Here is a 22,824-nt window from a genome sequence, read left to right as displayed (position 1 = left end):
AAATGAATTTCTAGGCGATTTAAAAGTTCAAAACAAAACACACATACGTCACATGGTGGAAGTCCAGTCATAAAATTATTAAATTATGATTAATATTTAACATGATTAAATTTCTACACTAAATAAATATAATATAGTACATCTAAAAAATGATACAAATAAAATAGTAAGATCACATCGGAAAAACTAATTATTCTCTTACCTTTTTTCCAATTTGGTTTCTTGCTAATGTGTTTAAGTCAGACACCTCAGCTTACAAAAAACATTTTTTATCTTCATATGTAGTTCTACTTAAAACAGGTTAACATACTTTCTATTAAATTGTCTCCTGGTCTTATTTGTTAGTGATCAAAGTACACAGCAAGAATAGAAGGTTAGCAAGCAACAGACTTAAAAAAAACAATTTTCATTTACTGCAAGCATATCACATGATATGCTACCTATATGCCAATCATTTACTGTACCGGCATACCAGGGCCGTACGCAGGGGGGATGCGATGGGTGTGTACGCACCCTCCCCCCCCCCCCAAATTGCAAAAGGTCCACATTTTATAGGGTCTTAAAATAAATAAGTACTCAATATTATGAAAATGGTCCAAAAAATATTAATCCACACCCACCCAAATAAAAATCCTGCGTACGGCCCTGCATTATAATTGGGTTAAATTGAAGAGAAATAGTGTTTAAACTTTGTTAACACAGCCAAAAATTCTAGGGAAAAAAAAGCATTTCTATTTTTATATGTTCACATTAACATCACTATTGCATGGTTCTAAACAGAACTAGCAGTCAGCTTCAAAGGAAAAAAAGCGGGAAAGGAGCCATCCATGAAGCTCAGATACCAAATGTCATGAATTGCTGTTCCTCTCCTCCGTTTGCTTCACTACAGCAATTCATGACATTTGGTATCTGAATGATTTATAATTAAATATTATTATTTATGTATCAACTTCGATGGTTTTTGTTTCAGATGCACACAAATAAAAGAGATAAAGATAAGATAAATATTATTTTACATACTACTTAATTTATTCAAGGATACACTGGCTAAAATATAAAAACAAACAAAATCAAGACTTCATTTTTTGTTACATTCCTCATTGGAGATTTTAGACATTGTCTAAAAAATGATAATCATTCATTCTGTACTAAACCAGCATTAATAATACATTGTCTACAAATATTAAAAGCTTTAACCTGCTTTTTTATCTGTCACATTGATTTACAATTTTATTATTATTGATTTTATATAATATAATAGTACATTTTAAAATCTCGGCTGTTTTTTAAAATTCAGTTAAAATTTTAATAAAAACACATTTTCTGCATCTTTTCATGTTTTGATTAAATTTGATATTCCATTTTTTGTACACAAAATGATTAATGCCAAAAAAAGAAACAAAAAAAACAAATAAATTGTATGGAAATCATTGTCTGTGTTGATTAATAAATGTATACATATTCCACAGTGTACTTATTACTTTTCATGGAAGTTAATGAGTTGAGATATGAATTTAAAATTTGGCCTATTATATGTTGGATTTCATCATGTGGCCAGGATTAGGTTCTGTACACATCATTTTGTACAAATGACCGAACTCATCCTAGTAACGAGTTCAAATCTAAATATAATTATTATCATCAATTTGTGTCTAAATTCACAAACCTCTAATTACCACAGAATGTATCGAGATATTTGGCTAACAAATCATTAGGAATGTTTACCTGCTGAATAAGCTTGGAAAAATATAAGCTTACATAATATTATATAATATATAATACAAAAGAGCCCTAAGACTGTGGAACACTAGATTTATAGTGGTATACTTGTTATATACTTGGTACATGATTGAATATTATTACAGATGTATATTCTGATTCTTAACTATACAGCATAGTGGGATCAAATTTGAAATCATGGATTAAAATACCAAGGTGTTCCAACAAACAGCATTCTTTATATTATTGACTACCGTTAAACAAAGAGATGCAGGTTAGTCATTTTATCTTTTACAGTTTAAAAACCAGCTGGAAGTCCCTATTTAATTTACACAATTATGATGGACATCTCTTTTTTAATGTGGCCATTTCTTGAAATACCGTCATCATATTGCCTGTGCTTGATTTTAATTCTTTCCTTCTGCTTTTAGCTATTTTTATTTTTTCACCATAAACTATTGGCACACTTTCAGATCGTAGATCAACGAGCAACCTACTGTAGTAGTTTGTCCACAATCAAATTTACAAATATATATACATTATAAAAACATGAATTGATAAATCACTTGAAATAAGGTCAATATTATATAAGCATCACTGGAGTCAGTTCTGTTGTGTTTTTGCTATAAGATGTGTATGCAGTTGTCGTACAGAACTCCACAGACGTGGTGTAGTGGGTTCACAATGCCACTGCCTAGTTGACATTCAAAGTGTATAATATGCCAGCTGTACGTGTGTACATGTTCAGTTATTCTGTGGTTCAGTCGTAGAATCCCAAAACATGTCAACTGAAGCTTTTTTTCAGTTTCAATCAAATTGAAATGTTGACATGTTGTCTCTCTAAAAAAAAAATATTAAAAAATGTTAAATAGGCCATTTTAATGCTCAGGTACAGGCATGAATTGCAAATATAATATTTGGTAAAATGTACATACATTAAATAACAGAAATTATGATGGAAAAAAACATAATTTCTCTTAAAATGAAGGTCAAATAATAAAGAATTTAGCAAACTTGTTCTATAAAAACAAGTCAATATTTTTTAATTTATTAAAACTACAAAATAGCCTATTCAAAGTTTAATTTGATTCATCTTTATTTTTCATGTTTTGAGGTTAAAATACATCTTTAACGAAATTTTAAAGGAATGTTTCCAAGTTGTATAATCAGATAACTTTCAATACCATCTCTACGAACTTGATACTGTACCATTATTGTTCAAAACATGTCTTTCATAGCTTCTAGACTGTCTACAATATCCTTTCTTCCAACTTTCCTCAAGACTTCTTTTACTGTTTGCCACTGGTCCACATCATTATTCTGCTTGTCTCTCCATTGAACCAGAGAAAGCATAGTTGCGTTTACAATTTCCATTGAACATTTTCCTATATTCTGTACCAATTTCTGTCTAGGAATTTCAAGTCTGATGCAAAATTCCATCCAATTCTCATCCATCATCTCAGAAATTGTTAAAAGATGTAAGTCTGTTAAGCATCCTGTGAAATAAATGAAGTTTACTCTAACAATAAAGTGGACTAGATGTTTTTTCTATATGCCTACTTCAAATGACATTTGATTGGAATTTGTTTTTTTTTTAATTTCAAAATTATGATTGGTTTGCAATCGTACCTTAAATTATTTACCAACATTAATAGTGTAATCTATATTTATATTCATTTTTATTGATGGTTAAAATAAATGTTACAAATTGAAATTTATATTCACTCTCTAAATAATTGTGATACTGTAGTACAAGAAAGCTGACACAGTAAAATTGTATTATTATACAAATAATGAATGGATGGTGAGAAAATTCTTAAAATGTTTACAAAAAGCTGAACGTGCATTAGAGCGGGTTAATTATCACCATTTAATCAATTGCAAGAATACAAGGTATTATAATTCAAAATGTATAGATACTATAACAAGTACCCAGTATTATCTAACCATTTTTTGATTGGTCTTGAAATACTGTGACTTCTTCAAAACTCTTATCCTCTTTGTAGGCATGTCTTCTGCACAGGTTGCAAGCTAACCTATTAAGTTCTTGTTGTCTTAAAGCCCTGATCATTGTAGGAAGTTGATTTGAACATCTATCTCTCCAAGAAACCAGGGCATCCATCATGCTGACTTTGATGTTTCTATTTGTGTCTGTGATTTTATCGATATCTATCCATTTAATGCCAAGTCGCACTGCTAGTCTTCTCCATTCCGAGCCTAAATGATTGCAGATGAATAAGAGGTCTTGGTCTTTAAAGCCGTCTGCCAAAGTCAGAAGAAAAGAAAAATGAAAACAAATAATGTAAGTGATTGGATTTTTTTTCAATAAAAAGTGCCAGTTGTGAAAAATTTGATTAAAACATCAGCAGGATAAAGGTTTTTAGTGGACTTATAATCCTGGGAAGCATGTTTATAATTTTATGTAAATTGAAATATTGGAATCATAACATTTTATAACCATAATACATACTTGCTTTTGTTTCACCAAATAGCCAATCAGCAAGGTTTGTTAGGCCATGTTCTGTTAGAGCCTTGTGCAATACTGCAAGTTGATTTTGTTTACTACTTGTAGTTTCTTTCTTCCAATGATGCATCATTTTCTCAGTAGCTTCAAACTTTTCATTACCAAACTCTTTTGTCACTGTATAACTGATTCCTAACCGAACACCAAATTGTCTCCAGTTGTCATCCATTTCCTCGCATACTCTTTGAATTGTCAAGTCATCTACACACCCTATGAATAGTAAATAAGAGATCATGTTGTATCATGGTGACTATAAATCGGTTTAAAGTTAGACAAATTTTGAACAAAACTTGAATGCTGCTATATTATGAAGAAAGAGAATCGTGATGGCTTGCCTCACTTTTTTATTTGTTTTATATTACAATATGTATTTTGTATTTTTTCCCAACTTCCTGAACAAAATTGCTTGCTTATATTTACTACTATTTGAAGTAAAATCTATTTTTGATATACCCTATATATACACACACACACACCATGCAATGTATTTACCTTGCATTAAATTGAAATATTGGAATCATAACATTTTATAACCATAATACATACTTGCTTTTGTTTCACCAAATAGCCAATCAGCAAGGTTTGTTAGGCCATGTTCTGTTAGAGCCTTGTGCAATACTTCAAGTTGATTTTGTTTACTACTTGTAGTTTTTTTCCTCCAATGATGCATCATTTTCTCAGTAGCTTCAAACTTTTCATTACCAAACTCTTTTGTCACTGTATAACTAAATCCTAACCGAACACCAAATTGTCTCCAGTTGTCGTCCATTTCCTCACATACTCTTTGAATTGTCAAGTCATCTACACACCCTATGAATAGTAAATAAGAGATCATGTTGTACCATGGAGACTATAACAAATTGGTTTAAAGTTTTGAACAAAACTTGAATGATGCTTTATTATGAAGAGAATCATGATGGCTTTGCCTCACTTTTTATGTTTGTTTTATATTACAATATGTATTTGTATTTTTCCCCAACTTCCTAAACAAAATTGTTTGTTTGAATGGTCTTATATTTGAAGTAAAATCTATCTTTGATATACCATATAAACACACACACACGCACACCCCATGCAATGCTTTCATTCTCTTATCTAGATTTCATGTAAACCCTTTTATCCAAAACTGATACATTATTTTGTTGTCAACTATTATGTGAGTTTTAAACTACAGTATTATCATGCACTGTGAAACTTATATTGTCAGTTTCTGTGACGTCCCCAATCAAGGGTAAAGACAAGCAATGCATTTACCTTGCGGTACTGCACTATCAGCAAACAATCTACAGTAATGAGTCACATCCATTGCATTGCCTCCACAAGGCAATACAGCTTGGTCAAACTTGCTAATAATATGCAGATGAGCATTTTCAATGTTTGGACTACATGCACAAGGGATGTACATCTTAGCTTTAAGACCTCGTACATTACTCTGACTGAACACTTTTAATTCAGTTTGAAGGAAGCTTAGCACCTAGAAAACATTATAGAATTAATAGACGCAAAATAGGCATCTAATCAATACATTGTAAAATAATTAGGTTATTTAAAAAAACATATGACCATCAATATAAATACAATTAAGGCATTACAAAAAAGATTATATCAATATTATTAAAAATATTATAGGTATCCTAAAGCTGTGTTGGTGATTTTTAAATATAAATATTTTTGAGAAAGAAACCTACTTTCTTACAGACAGAAGGTTCTGGCTTATCTTCTGCAGACTCCACATTAAGGATTTTTGTTCGGACTATTGTTGTCTGCAATAAGAAACAAAAAAAATTACAATTAAATGATGTTGTGAGCATTTATAAAAGGAGAAAGGTCGAGCTGCGCTGAATTTTCTTGCCATTGGTTGGTGGATCAGTACAATTTTCCCCTCCAAAAAAGACATTTTTAAATTAAATAAATTCAAGAATTATGAAAACAACGTTGAATTCCAGATTAACAAACAAAAGAGTAACATACAATCTAATAATATTTACATCATTTACCGTACCAGAAGTACATTATTTTCGGGGACTTCCCCTTGACGTTTCCATTAAACGCAAAATACAATTGTTTTGCCGATTCTAGCACGCTATGGGAGTGTCATTTCCGGCCAACTAGAGGTACCATTTATCATGAATTTTACATGCGAGAGTAATATTTCCTGCCATCTAGGAGTGCCAGTGAAATAAATTTGCCTCGTCAAAAGACTCACGAGGGGGAGGTGGTGGCTTTGGCAAAATACTTTGTGTCCGAACCAGAATGGAGGCAGAAATATCAATGGATCGATGTAAACAAATACATTGCAACATACATAATAAATTATTTGTATTAATTATTCTTTGCAGGTACATAAATGTACATTGTAATGTACAGAAAAATCAAATTGAATGTATATTTATAGTTATAAACATAATGAAGTACTGAATCCTTTTGTTTCTATTTTTTACTAATGCCAATTAATTTATGTTCTAGGCTTTTGCTGCTACCTATTAAATGAAAAAAATCTACCTGTAACATACGGTGCTGTCTAATGGTAGCCACATACAGAATGACTTGATGATGTCTATCAATATTCAACTGTACGTGCTCAAAAGATAGTTGAGGTTCATAATAATCCATTTGGAATTTCTCAACAAATTTAGTTGCAGCACGTTGAAACAGATCATCTGTAAGGTAGCTACCGAAATCATGAAAAAGAGAAACGGCACGCTCTCTGTCATATTTAGGTGGTGCTGAGGCTTCAGGTTTCAAGCGTGAAAGAACATAGAAAATTCTTCTCTTGTCCTATTAAAAAAAACAAGTGAAAAAAGGGAATTTTGTTCATTTTCAGTCAATTTTTTATATAAAATAAAAATTTAGATGGTTTTTTTACCAAGTAAAGGGATAAAGAAAACTACAAAAGATATTTTGAAATGTGTCTGTAACCTTATTTAAAACTATTTAAAAAAAAAACAATTTTAAACTTTTTATGATTTTCTTGTCTTCATACCTTTGTATGCTTTTTTTCACACAGTAAACCAAACTTTTCCATGAGGGACACAAAGAAGTTAAATGTTTTATCATCTGATGAATCACAGAACTCCACCTTCTCCCATAGATGCCTCAACAGATGTTCCTCTAAAATACCAGTGTTCAGCTTTATCCAAGCATCTCTCAAAGCTGCTGTCTATATTTAAAATTTATAACAAATTGAGTTTGACAATGACAACGTCTTTTACTTTCTTTGAACAATAACAATTTAAAATTAAATTTACTGATTTAAACAAAGAAAAATGTGAAAATTCAAGAAGAAAATTCTTATAAAAGAACCCCATTTAAATATCAATTTCATTAATATGAAAATCAGTTCTTAATAAAAATTGCAAAAGGTTTTTTTTAACAAAATACAACACTAATTCTATGCAAATAAATTTTAAATTTTCATTCAATTTTTCAACAGTTGACTTTTAATTTGTCATAGACATTAATGGGAATTGTTAATAACAGTATACTAATTTAATTTACTGTGTCACTCATTTTAATGAAGATACTTGGTACATATAATACAAAGGTAGTAAAACAAAGATTTTCTGAGGTAAAAATGCAAAAACTAATACTACTTTCAAATCGCACAAATATGCAAATGTTTAACCATTTACTTACTATACAACATATATTTGCTAACCTGAAGCTTTGGATCTTCAACAGTGATGACTGTTTTAAACATGTCAACTAAAAGTATCAAATTTAAGACTACTATATCCTTTAGGGCCTTGTCATCTGGATAATAGAGAATCTCACCAATGTCATGTAAATACTGAAGCAGAACATCTTGGTTATGTATTACTTCTAAGCTGACAACTAAATCAAATATCTGATGGACAAAAAAGTTTTATTACAACATTTATTTAAAAAAAATAAATCTGAAAATGAGTTTTTTTACTCATTTTTCACTTAATTTTTCTTCCAATCTGTATATTTAATGTTTATCTATTGAATAATTAGTAGTTCTCGTCGTACTTAAATTTGCAATATACTGAATGACAGTACTGCTTACTGAGAATATAATTAAGTATGCAATTGAGGTCATATTCATTTTAAGAAAGCAGGTTTCATATTATTTACATATTTTGATTTAAATTAGTTTTTAAACATGTTTATACCTGCTTAGTTGGTAGATAGATGTGTTTCTTCTTTAACTTTTGAATTTCCTGCTGGATTTGCAGCCATTTTATTGGTAAAATTTGAATCATTTTCCTTGATAAATCAAGTATTTCTTCTATGATGTCACAAGCATTGCTCCTTGAAAATGGCAAACTGTTTTCAATGGTAAAGATAGTTGAGCGCACAAGAGCAGCAAATGGTTTGCCTGCCAGGGCCTGCCAGATTTGATCCTTTATTTGTGCAACCTGAAATAAAGATTCATCTGCTGTACATCTGTATCTGTACACTACTGTACACATAAAATATGCACTGACAATAACTGTTAAATAAATGTTAGTGAGTGGCCGAGCAGTTAAGACAGTGGAATCCTAATTACGTAGCCATAACATCGGCAAGGGTTTGAGGCTCACTTGCTCCATAGTTCTGGTGGTAGAACAAGTCTTCTTGGATAAGGACTATAAACCATAGGTCCAGTGTACACCTAGCGCATGTGCAAGACATTACATCAAAATAATATAATGAAAGTGGAGCACCAAGGTTAATTATTTATATCACAGTGCATTTTTAAATTGTTTATATACTATACTATACCCTTTGTTTCTTTTCTGCTTCGGTTCCTTTAAGGCTATTAAAATGTGTACCAATCAGAAATATAGGAGGACAAGGCTGACCATCATTTGTCTTTGCGTCAGGTCTACTGTTTGTGTATGAAGACTGAATCCAAAGAAGAATGAACTCAAGATTTGTCATTCGATGATCATACACCTCACCCTAAATGCAACATTTCATAGAAACCTTTTTAAAAATATTTTTATCTTTCAATTCTTTTATTAAGAGAATTGACAAATTACCTTCTGCTTTGGTTTTCTAAATATGTAATATTAATAAACTAGTTTATAAAGAAACTTAACTGTGAGATAAAAATATACATTGGAATTCTTACAGTTGTTGGATTCAAAACCTTTGCTGGGGCATCAAGATCATCACACAGGTTGAATACTACACAGACAACAGCAAAAGATACCATAAAGATCTGAGAGACATTGACAATTAAAATAATGAAATTAATAGCTGAATAATAAATAACACACATGTCATATGAGTTCTGCCCATTGAATATCCTGGGCTCTCAATGGTTAAATCAAAATAAGTTGTTCTATGTTTATTTTATTTCTATTTTTTGGGATATAAAAATTAACTTGGCTTGAGCCTTCTGTTGTACTCATGATTTAATAGTACAAATAGAGTAAGTTAAGTTCAAATCAAATGCCTGTGATTCTTATTAAAAACCTATTATTTTCAAGATTCTTTTAGCACATTTTCATGGCACATGGTGTGAATATGATGTTGTTTTAAGGCTGATAAATTTTTGTTTTTTTTTAATTTTTTTGTTATTTAAAACCAAAGGAAATTAAAAAATTTTTCGTTCTAAAACTATAGGATAGTATTTTTTAAAATCCAATAAAAAATCCAATCAATAAGATCAATAAAATCGATAATCATCACGGTAATATTGCTCTTATCATAGTCATAACTATGCTCTTATTGATCAGGTCATTTGATTGGACTAGTGAAAATGTTATTTTCATCAAAGGTAGCATAGATGGTTATCCTGTAGTTCTAGGATGAAAACTTTTTAGATTTCCTTTGTTTTATGTAGAAAAATGCATTACTTTTGTTATCGTCAATCATTATCATCCTAGTGCAAAAGGGCCTTGAGTCTACCATATTTATTTTTCAACAAATTAGTGAGGAGAAATATACTTTTATGTATCATTTTTGTATGTTTAACTATTTATTCAACTACTAATTTTATTCTCATCAAACACCAATGAATTTTTACACTTTCCCACATTTTTTTGGCACAATCAAGCTATTTGTTGTTGTTTAAAATTTGTATTGTTTAGATAATTTCAAAATTCAATTCAAAATCAAAATGTTCATATTTCGTTGATTTGTTTTTTATGGTATACTAATAAAGTGTATAGATTTTTATTTTCGAATTTTCCAACAATATTCAATAACAAAAGGTGTTTAAATTGTTGATAAATTGTGTGACTTGTTTAGATGTCATCAGTTGGTAAAACAAAACAAGTACAATTTGTTGCCCATCAGCTGACTTGTTCATTTTGAGTCCACTAATCCAAATAGTTGTGTTTTTCATATATTTACTTTTTTGTTCTTATACTATTTTAGGCCTTTGTATATCTTTATATCTATATATTGTACTGGAAACCTCTACCTCACAAAAACAAAGTAAAATTTATTTAAGCAAACTTGATTAATTTACCTGCTGCATCACGTGATAGATTGGTTCGCCTCCAAAGTCCCAGATATTCATAACAAATTCTTTGCTTGTCACCTTTGAGTCAAACATTATCTCTCCTCTTTTTTTAAGTTTTTCTTCCAAAGTTTTTTGGATGTTTTTAGGCATTTTTGTCTTTTTCTCTGATGAAATTAATACAAAAATGTTGATTGTTAATTCTAATTCTAAAATACATTTAATTTTGAGATTGAAGGTTGCCTGAAAAAGGTCATGGTCACTTCCAATATCAATCAGTGCTTGAAAATGTACTTGTTTGTGCCTGCATCTCCTCTCCAAGCTCCTGCCTGCAGCCAAAAGCCACTCATATAGTGTAAGTGGCTTCACTCGGAAAGAAATCTGATGCAATGCAAAGTAACCAACAAAACAAGAAATGCCCTTCTAACAATATTGTTTCCCCCACTTAAATTAATTAAATCTGTGTGGTTACGTTCATAATGTACGGATGTTATAAAATTTTGACCTGTTCACCAGGAAATACAGATAGTTTGCATTTGTTTTTCTTCTATTCATTTTTAAAACCTATTTTTTATTCTTCAAAGCAACCTGCTTAATTATTGTTTGTGAATTAATATATTAGAATTCATAAATTATAATAAATATCGGATTTAAAAGATCTCTCTATTGCCCATATAAATTACTGCATGTGCATAGTACATATAACGCATGTATAAGCATGCTAACAATTTTTACAATTGTCAAATTCATTTTCAACTAAAATTAGAGTATGTTTTAGGCATTTTAAAGCATTTCAAATATTGCTACAAGTGCAAGCATTTTTACACGATTTTTGTTTTACAACCTTTTCGTTAACAATTTTATCCTATTTTATTCACTTTTCAACTTGAAATAGCGTTATATACGAGCATGTTAAAAGTGACAGGCTATGCACATGTAAGGCAAACAGAATGTTAAGAAATATGCTTAATTGTAAAATAAGACATGTTCGATCGATGACAAAAAATGCTGTGCAGGGAAGCGTAACAAACAGAAATAATAATTTATTTTACCCATTCAGTAATGTAGGCCATAATGTATGCATCTAGTAAAAATTATTGCGGTATGTAATAATCTAATATCTGCACATAGCAAATGCACGGAGGATCTTTCTTCAGGTTTTATTGTGGGTGGCTCGATGTGAAGTGATACTGGCTATAGTATTTGTAGTACCAAGATCGAATCAAGGGGAAAACATAATTGTTACTGAATGGGAGAAAATCCTATTTTAGTGTGATTTTCGTTTTTCTTTGCATTGTTATTTTTTGGATATGGAATTTTGCTATTATGAAATCAAATGATCAATCAATATATTATTCTGACAAAATCAATGCATATAACCATGGATAAAAGAGCAAAAGGATATGTAGCAGTACTGTTTAGCATAGGCTAGCACATTGGAAAATCTTTTAATGTCACCGTTGATACGTATTCTTATGTTATTTTTATCCATGATATAACCTAATTTGTCATAAGGGAAAAATAAATCTATTTTATTCCAGAATTATTTCTTGAAATGTTATAGTTACTCTCTTCTACTGTGTTCATAGGACTGTACCATTAACTTTATAGTCTACATGAATTGTAGGATGCTAAATGCTTACCTTGTTTTGTACGTTTTGACGTATCTTTATGTTTTCCCTTTTTTTTTCGCTTGGATCCCCGATTGGACTTTTTTGCTACTTCTACTTTATATTCCCTCTGAGGTTCACTCTCTAACAGTAACACTGGTTCTATGTCAGAATTAGAAGCTGCTGCAGCTGTTGATGCTACGTCTACTTTATATTCCCTTTGGGGTTCACTCTCTAACAGTGGTTTTATAGATGTTTCTCCTATGTCAGAATTATCAGAATCAGACGCTGCTTTTATTGATGCTTCTCTCAGTCTCTTACTCTCTAAAACTTTCACTATTTCGTCTGCGATAGCATTCTCAAAAAGGTCACAAGCTTCAATTATTAAAAAAAAAATAGTGTCTTAATGTTCCATACAGAAGTATGTTTTGTTGCATACAAAAGAAAAGCACTCTTTATTGTTCATTAATCAACTTCATGATACAGGGGCGGACTTGGGGTGGGAGGGGGTTTGGAGCTCGATCATCGTTATCGTTATTTATTTTCAACTTTAACCATGTGAAAATTCAATGCAACTCAACGCACCTTGTCATAACGTTACGTTGACAGGAAAACAGCCTTTATATTAAATAAAGTCTAATCTAAAATGCACTATATTCATATAACTATATGACAAGAATCGACCGGTGAAAACGACTCAGATGCTATCTCCGGGCATCTAGAAAAAAAAAGACGTATATTTACCCATATCGGCCCCCTCTTTATCAAAATCATAAATCCGCCCCTGTGATAGCCTAGTAAAGTAGTGACAATGCCGTGATATTATACAGAAATTGCCTGCTTAGATCTTTCATTTGAGATCTTTCAAAGCAATTATTTCATAAATACAGTCCAGAGAGATATTTTTCTCAAGGAGGATCTAAAATGTTATAATACAACTGTTAAAAAGGCAATATCGGTTATATAGCCAAAATGTTTCTATAGCCTATGACTTTGGAAGATCGGCCTAGAGTGTTATAATGCAGTTAAAAATCATCAGGTCTTGATTCAACAATATTCTTAGAGAATTTTAAAGCAATTTTACATTGTCAAAAGGATGCAATGCAAGGATGTGACCAATCCAAACTGTCACTTGCTTTGTGTACGTTGTTTTTTTTGCGTTCACGTGGGAATCAATCTTTACAGGAGGTAAACTATACTAAAAAAATATAATAATTGCACACCCAAAAAAAGTTCACTTATGATGAGAGTCACTAATTGCAATGATTAGATAGAACAACAAGGTATTTGACTACTGCACACTTACAAGTATCTTGTGATTTTTCCTCCAATATTGTTTCATCAGCAGCATCTTGAGTGCACACAAGCTTTGTTGTTGCTATGGCATCAGTTATTTCTTGCTTAGCATTAAAACTATCCAAAACAAAAATGTTTACATGAAAAGTATTATAATTTAAACTACTGTATGCAATGCTTTCATTTTAAAATTTAATTAACAGTACAGTAGGAGAGAAACCATAAAAATTATACATTAATTACAGCAACATATGAACTGTTTACCACCTTTGATTTGGGCTACAAGTTAACAGACCTCCAATTTTATCTTTCTACCACTTAATTATCATTGTCTTGAAATACTTCAAAATTAAGCTTATGTCTTTGTAAATAAATATAATTTGAGAGATGCTTACTCTTTCCGTAACAGAGAATTGATAGTAGAAGTTTTTCCAACTCTTTCAAGACCTACAAAAAAAATTCTGCCTTGCTTAACTTCAGTTTTCCCTTCCTTCAGAGCTTCATTAAATGCTTTTAATGCTTCTGGTCCTCGTGAAAGTATTTCTGCTGGAGTGGATTCTTGGAAACATAAATAGAAACAATTAGCACACATTTAGCAATACAGTATAATTACATATCACTATAATTTTTTCATTTATGTTGACTGCTTTACTCTATTCCATGATATAATTCAACCATCAAACTTAAGATTGACACTTTGCCAACAAATTTAAAATAAGAATGTTATTGACAAAAAAATGCATGAAAACTGTCATAATAAATATAAACAGAGACGTTTACAAACTTTCAAATTTTATAACCAATTAAATCTCAAAGGGCAGCGGTTGACCTCATAATAATATTGGGGACTTTACACATCAGGACGGGAAGTGCTGGATGATGGCAATTCACACTTCACTACGAAATGAAGAGTCCTTTTCAGCAAGTAATAGACTATCTTTATATTTGTCACTTAGAATACCGATCAATTCACTAGTAGTAGCATTCAGACTTTTGCTGTTCATCACATTTACTCACCAACATCACTCCTTCTTTTGAGAGTTACTGGTATTTGGACATACAAACAAATAATAATGGTTGTTGAGAAAAACAATATTTTTTGCACTCTTTACAATAGACTGTTTGCTAGAGCAAATTAAATACAGTAACAATATAAATATACACACATTTGTTACATCTTAAGGTATATTATTTTCTTCCTTCCACTTAAATACCTTTCATGAGATTTTGAAAACTTTTAAATAAAAAAACTAGTTTTATGATTTTTTATTGTACTACACTTTATAAAAAATAATTAAATATTGCAAAACGTATAGAAATTGCTCTTAAAGAAAGCAACATTGACATACCTTTGGTAAGAATTTCCGCAGCTCTATGTAGTTCAAGACGTTTTAAGGTCCAAATAAATTCATCCATCTTTCCATCATCATCACAAATAATTTGTTGGTGATGTAAATCCATGAGAAGACTCCATGCATCATGATAGTACTTGGGTGGATCATTGTACATACAATCAATTGTTTTCACATCCTCCTGTATCAGTACATTTCCCAAATTCAGAATCTTTTGTTGATGATGGCTGAATTTTGAAATGATGATTTGTTTAACATCAGGAAAAGATGAAATGTGATTTCGAAGTTGATCTACAACACCAAACTGTTTAGTGACCTTTATGGTATCATAGAGAATGGTGAGATCAGTTGAACTCAGATCTCCAGAATCACATAACATATTCATCAATTCCATTGTTGTAGAGGCTTTATCTAAGGCAGCTACTGAAATGTAACCTTGATACAAAACTTTCAGTTTTCTGGTGAGTCCTCGAATCTCATACCAATTTGAAAAATGTTTTAAAGCCTGCCGAAAAGATTTTTCTAGGAAAAGAAAATGCATTAAAAACACCTTTCAAAATATTGTTTGACTATTTATAGGAATCTCTATTTCTACTATCACACCATATAATGCTATATATGCATGAAGAGTATTAATATTAAATGCAAATTAAGAGCTCAAATAGAGGCTAGTTACCACCAACAATATTTAATAGGACTAGATTTGAACTTGTCACTTTGACGAGTTAGTTATCAGCACAACAAACACCATGTGCACGTCATACGCTAGAATATTGCGCACTGAAGATAATAAAATGTTCGTATGCTCTCTATTTGTGTCTAAGTATATGCAATATACACTATATACTGTATACATACTACATACAGTGCAGCATAGGTGAAAATAACAGGACCCGCCTTTTATTCAACTTTTTAACGCGTAGATAAAAATTTTGGAAGGGAATTATCTGAGTACCAACATAATAACATGTTGAAGAAATTTGGATATGTAGAATATAGATGCGTGCTTGTTTATATTACCCTTTTACACCAAAACTCCGGAGTGATCTCTCTTCGCACAATGCATCGTAACATACAGATGCTATTTATTAGGCTTAGCCTACAGTAAGCTGCACCACAACGATTGTACAAACAGCATACTGTAGCATCGATCAAAATCGTTAAACAAGCGTCAACGGTTGACTGTATTGGCATTGTAAACGGTTTTAGTTGATTTGTTAGTTTTTATTTTACACCACTCACGTTTATTTAATTGTTTGAATATAATGACATTTTCAAATTAAAAATAAAGTTCATGTGTCCGAAGGAGAATGTTTTAAGTAATAACATTATTGAAAATTAGAAGAAAATTGATAACATTTACACGCTATGCGCTCTATTGAATGTGACGAAAGAGATTTTTGGAAAAATGTGAAATGCTTAAAATGTCCTGAAATGTGTAGAAAGTTGATTAGAAATTTATTTCGAGCATTTTTAACTTTCAAAGCGCGAGTATGCGCAAAAATATCAATGTTCAAAATTTTGCTGATGATACAGTAAGATGACCCTTGACACGAAGCATCCGTGTGTCCAAGTTTCATTTGAAAAAGGTTGTTAGTTTTGAATTTATAGTCAATTTAAGAATTTCAGAAAATCATGTGTAGTTACGCTACGCTACCATATTTTAATTGTGCACAACTACGTAATACGTGCATCTGCTGGCCAAGTTACAACTACAGAGAGCAATAGCCTAAAAATTGTAAATCATGTGAAAGATAATTGATTGACAATATATCTGGCGTAAATAGGAAAACGGATAAGTGGAGATGTGCTTCATTGAATGTGATGAGCTATGACGAAAGAGACAAAAATCCTATATTTTATATTTGAGTGGCCACACGATGACGTCACAATGTCTGGTTAGCCTTATTGATGTATGATCCGATATCTACAACTCATCAACTTCTAGAATATGTAGTAAAAATAAATTTCACTCTTTACTTTAGAAACTATGACGGTTTAAAAAAAGACATAGTTTTGTCTAGTTCAACGTGTTTGTATGGCGTTATTTAAGGTGGAAAAGGTCTCAATTGTTGTCAAAATTACTAGGAAAGGCTTGAAAAATATAATTCAACAGAAAAAAACATGTTTTTCATACTCCGTGCGCACCTTACGTGTAGGAAATTTCATGCGCGTGGGAATTTTTGACATGCGCAAAATGTCATAAAACGTGTAATAAATTAATTTTGCACATTTTTAAATTTTAAATGCGCGTGTGCGCTAACACGCCATTTTCAATCCACAAAAAGTTTGCCCTTGATATGAGTTAAATTTTCAGTGCGAGTGTCAATAAATAACAATGACTGGTTTTTAATCTATGATCAATGACATTCATAAAATCGCGCACAAGTCATGTTGCGCAACTTTGACGTCTTTCAAAAATAGGAGATGCACAACTTTATGTAAATGTCCATATGTTGACAAAGTTATGAAATCTTATGCTTACACATTTCAGAGATACTGTACGCAAGCCACAAAAATGCCAAAAAGAAAGAAGAATAAATACAGAAAATGATATCATACAATAACATAAGGAGTTATCTGCTATATGCGGATAACTAAAAAGAACCCATCTTTTTGTCTTTGTCTGAATGAGGTACAGTACCATATACTTTGGCTAGGATGTTATTCATCAATAATATCAGTTTTATATAATTTCATACCCTGCATCCGTAAGTTATGCAACAGATTTTCTCTCCAATCTTCAAGTTTACTGAAGGATGGTTGCCCTTCACCAACAGTGCTCCTTTCCTTATAGTCCATTCTTCTTTTGAGATTTATGGGTATTTCTTTAATACAAACAAATATTAATGTTTGTTGAGAAAAACAATATTGTTTGCACTCTTTACAATAGAATGTTTGACAGAGTAAATTTAGTACAGTAACAATTATAATTATACACACATTTGTTACATATTTTAGTATACAGTATTATTTTCTTCCTCCCACTTAAATACCTTTTATGAGATTTTGAAAACATTTTAATAATAAAACATTTAGCAATACAGTACTGTATAATAACATATTTACATAATGTGTTCATTGATGACGACTGTTTCACTCTACTACATGATATAATTCAACCATCAAACTTATTGACACATTGCCAACAAATTTAAAATCAGAATGTCATTGACAAAAAAATGCATGAAAACTGTCATAATAAATATAAACAGAGATGTTTACAATCTTTTAAATTTTCCGAAGGGCAGTGGTTAACCCTCATAATAATATTAGGGACTTTACACATCAGGACGGGAAGCGCTGGACGACAGCAATTCACACTTCACTTCACTACGAAATGAAGAGTCCTTTTCAGCAAGTAATAGACTATCTTTATATTTGTCACTTAGAATATCTATCAATTCACTAGTAGTAGCATTCAGACTTTTGCTGTTCATCACATTTACTCACCAACATCACTCCTTTCCCTTATTCTTAGATTTATGGGTATTGTGATAGCTTTCATACAAACAAATAATAATGGTTGTTGAGAAAAACAATATTTTTTGCACTCTTTACAATAGACTATTTGCTAGAGCAAATTAAATACAGTAACAATATAAATATATACACACATTTGTTACATCTTAAGGTATATTATTTTCTTCCTCCCACTTAAATACCTTTCATGAGATTTTGAAAACTTTTTAATAAAAAAACTAGTTTTATGATTTTTTATTGTACTATCAATACTTTAACTACACTTCATAAAAAAAATGAAATATTGCAAAATGTATAGAAATTGCTCTTTAAAGAAAGCAACATCGACATACCTTTGGTAAGAATGTGCACAGCTCTATGAAGTCCAAGAACTTTTAAGGTCTCAATAAATTCATCCATATTTCTATCTTCTTCACAAATAATTTGTCTGTGTTGTAAATCCATGATAAGACTCCATGCATCTTGATAGTTCTTGAGTGAACTATTGTACACATTATCAATCATGTTCACATCCTCCTGTATCAGTACATTTCCCAAATTCAGAATCTTTTGTTGATGATGGCTGAATCTTGTAATAATGATTTTTCTAACATTAGGAAAAGAAGGAATGTACACTCTAAGTTGGTCTACAATACCAAACTGTTTAGTGGCATTTATGGTATCATACAGAATGGTGAGATCTGTTGAACTCAAATCTCCAGAATCAATTAATTTGTTCAGCAAGTTCATTGTTTTAGAGGCTATATCTAAGTCAGCTTCTGCAATGTAACCATGATACAACACTTTCAGTTTCCTGATGAGGTCTCGTTCATCATACCAAATTGAAAAACATACTAAAGCCCGCTTAAAAGAATTTTCAGATATTTCTATAAAAAAAAGGAAGAAAACACATTAGGAACACCTTTCAAAATAATGTTTGACAAGTTATCAGAATCTCTATTCTTATTACTACTGTACAATACTGTAACTATCAAGTTGCTAAGCATAAGGAGTACATTTATGCAAATTATGAGCAAATAGGTACCACATTATAATTATACTGTAATAGGAAAAGACACCATCTTTTGTTGTCTGAATGAGGTACAATGAGTACCATATGATTACGTTATTCTAATCTGTGAGAATGGATATGATTTTAAAATTCAGGATTTGAAAATTGACTAGCACATATTTTAATAAGGATCTACTGTACCTGATACAGCCATCTTGTCAAATAATACTTAGTTTCTATCGTCTTTACTTTACTTCTGAAAAAATATAACAAATAACAATTTTGTTTAGCACTATTTGGAAATGTCATTCCCTATCAGATTAAATTATTTCTGAGTCTAGGACAGTATGTTTGAGTAGTATACTTAATTACACAGTATAATTTTAGATTACAAATTTTTACATGCATTTAAAAAAAATATGATACAGTTATAACCATGCATCAATTGAATGTACAGTAATAACAAACTTACTACAGTACTTTAGAAATAAAACGCATTCATCACATTATTATGTTTATTCATTGAAAGATTGATAATTGCATTAAATTGATTTTAAAAATGAAAGTACAGTAGACAAAAACAAATAAATTAAATCTCATTCACTTTTTATACATTTTGCTATAACCTAATTCAGAACAATCCAGTGGCGTAAGGCAGAGGCCTGAGGCCCCTGGTTTAGGAACTCTAAGCTTAGGAACTCTGATGCAGGGGTGCTGTTTACCGTACCTAAAGAGCCAACAACACCGGCAAGGGTTCGAGGCCGACTCGCTCCTAGCTCTGGTGGTGGAACATGTCTTCTCGGATAAGGACTATAAACCGTAGGTCCAGTGTACACAGTTATAACCTGTGCGCACTTTAAAAAACCCAGTTCATTATTCGAGAAGAGTAGAGGGTTACCCCGGTAAACTGGTTCACAAAATAGCCCCTGTATCAGGGGGATGACCACCTATCTGATAGGATAGTGATTCATTTACTATTGGTAATCGTTGGCCACATTGCCTAATGACATAAAATAAAAGCATATACAAAGTTAAAAAAACACACACTGTATTTATTTAAAATAAAAAGCTTTTGATCAGTCCTTTTTAACAAAAACAAAAAACTTCTGGATCACTTTTAAAAAGTACAGCTGATGACTGACCAGTTAATTTGTTCCATGTCGACGTGTAATAAAATGTTTAAAATAATAACATTATGTCAATTAATAATTTGTTATATAATAATAATGCACTGTTAAATTTTCTTGGTTCTTATTTGACTTTTAATTTCAACTAAGTTTGTGACTTCAGAAACACTTTGTACAGTAAGTTAATTATAATGGACCAAAGTTAATATCAAATTTTATGGGCAGCCATTGGGGAAATATAAAACTAGAAAATATATTACCCACAACAGAATGTAGTTTAAAATATTCCCCAGTACAATTGAAGTAATTTTTATACTCCAGCCCGCAACTTCAACTCCTGTTAACCAAGTTTACTACATGTTGTAAAATAAATTGAATTTATAGATTAGAATGAATTTTCTGTACAACTTAAATCAAGTAAAATATAATTGTATTTATACACCTTTCACATCGCTTAGCAAAACTTAACAAACAAAAAATTAACAAATTACACAAACACGTTTTGTATGGTGTGAATAAAACAAAAAACAAACTCTAGAGTTCAAATCATCAGAGTTGAACAACTGAATGCAATCCATTCTACAAACTTCAGAAAAGCACTGAGGATAAAAGGTAGCGACACTAAATGATGGTGTTGTTCTGAGTCAGAAGGTAATCCTCAGCTGAAAATTTATTTCTTTAATTGTATTAAAATTATTTTTAATACAATTTTTATCGACTGTTTTTAATTGTAATTGTTTTCCATGTATGATGTAATTGTGAATGTTTTGTTTGTTTTACCATATTTTCTGTCGAGGAAAACAAGACAAGATTTTATTTGACAAATTTCAAGCCAGAGTGCTTGACGAAATAAATAATTGAATTGAACTCTGGTATTTCAGGACTAATGTGAATAGGGTCTCTCTGGAGTCGATGTAACTACTACTAACTAGCACTGTCTCTCTGGAATTTAATGTGAAACAAGTTCAATAAACCAAACAAAATCCAAGATAACAATAATGAACCAGAAGTATATAATAATAATTGTCAAATGTTCAGTATGGACTGTCATTACAGCCAAAATATACTTTAAAAACACTGCAATGATAATAAACTGACCCATCCCTGCTTATACTAAGGCCTGTAAACCAGGACTTTGGTAAGTGATTAGGACATTTGACTGACAGAGAGACCAGGGTTCAATTCCTGACAACTCCCAGTCTACTCTACTGTAAATGAGAACCTGGTGGAAAATATTAGGGAGGAAGGCAGCGTGGAAAAGAACTGGCCACCCTACCACATAATGCCTAGGCTTAGTAAAATGAGCTCCTAACAGCTCATTCCCCTATGTTCAGAAATGAATACAGGACTTACCTTTACTTTATGTATAATATAATTAAAATGCTGATAACATATTCCGGGTTCAAAGTCAAGAATAATATTATAATAAACAAACAGAAATCCAACTGAATTTCAGTGTACAAATACTGTAAGCGTCACCACATGATATGCTATAGCCAATCAATAGGTCTACTACTACTGTATACCTTCCTCAATATAATTTGGTTTATTGTTATGCCAATTACCTAAAAAGGAACGCCATTGTTGACACTTATACCTGTTCACTGCACACAGACAAAAATTATATTCACAAGGTCATACAGAAGGAAATAGATTAAAAATACCCACCTAGATTGATGGTGAAAATGGAAATTTACCCAATTTTTGTTAAATTTCAGTTGATGAATTAAAATCATAGGGTCGTTTTTTTGTTTCTTTTCTTTATTTCTAATAATTTTTGACCTATGTACATGCCATAACAATTTACTTTATTATTATATCAATAACATACTTGGGTATTTATTATAAATCTAAATAACAGGAAGTTTTTAATATAAAATATAAAAACATGTAGGGCCTAGACTAGGCCTAGGATAGAAAGATTAAAAAAGATTATGTAGGCATACAAATGTTATATATATATGAGGTCTAGCCTAATTTAATTAGACACGGTCATGGATGATAATGATTTACATGATAATGTTGGGTGGGAGTTTTATTATGGATGACTGTGTGAGAATTACAGAGTGTTATAGTTTACTGTGTTGGCTTCTATTTTGACAAGCTTCGGCTTGTTGTTGTTTAATAAGGAATGGCGAATTGACGACCATCCGACGTCTAGGATTTTTAAAAAAAACACCTCTAATACTAGCCTAGGCTAGGCCTAGGTAGGTCTCTGGTCTGGGGTCTAGCTACTGTAGAACTAGCCTAGCTAGGCCTAGAACGGAGGGGCCGGGATAACAATTCTTTATACTAATTTCAACG

The 22,824-nt window shown here is 31.2% G+C and overlaps 2 protein-coding genes across 3 annotated transcripts in view; both read right to left on the bottom strand.

Annotated features, from left to right (window-relative positions):
* The window catches only part of LOC144847617 (mitogen-activated protein kinase kinase kinase 4-like), a 42,194-nt gene that overhangs the window by 1,580 nt on the left and 17,790 nt on the right, over window positions 1–22,824 (bottom strand). The gene's annotated exons all lie outside the window — the stretch shown is intronic.
* On the bottom strand, window positions 1,042–19,607 carry LOC144848201 (uncharacterized). Its single transcript, XM_078704913.1, has 21 exons — window positions 19,595–19,607; window positions 18,735–19,268; window positions 17,622–17,747; window positions 14,917–15,441; window positions 13,963–14,125; window positions 13,578–13,684; window positions 12,305–12,646; window positions 10,671–10,828; window positions 9,324–9,413; window positions 8,972–9,151; window positions 8,380–8,625; window positions 7,902–8,090; window positions 7,227–7,403; window positions 6,746–7,021; window positions 5,932–6,006; window positions 5,498–5,717; window positions 4,790–5,053; window positions 4,190–4,453; window positions 3,667–3,981; window positions 2,929–3,215; window positions 1,042–2,559 (listed from the first exon to the last, which is right to left on the bottom strand). Exons 1-20 carry the CDS (start codon window positions 19,605–19,607, stop codon window positions 2,938–2,940), a joined length of 4,542 nt encoding a protein of 1,513 aa, XP_078561039.1. The 3' UTR covers window positions 1,042–2,559; window positions 2,929–2,937.

Source organism: Antedon bifida, chromosome 7 (assembly GCF_963402885.1).
Source record: "Antedon bifida chromosome 7, ecAntBifi1.1, whole genome shotgun sequence".
Taxonomy (NCBI): domain Eukaryota; kingdom Metazoa; phylum Echinodermata; class Crinoidea; order Comatulida; family Antedonidae; genus Antedon; species Antedon bifida.
This window is presented reverse-complemented; position numbering and strand designations above follow the sequence as displayed.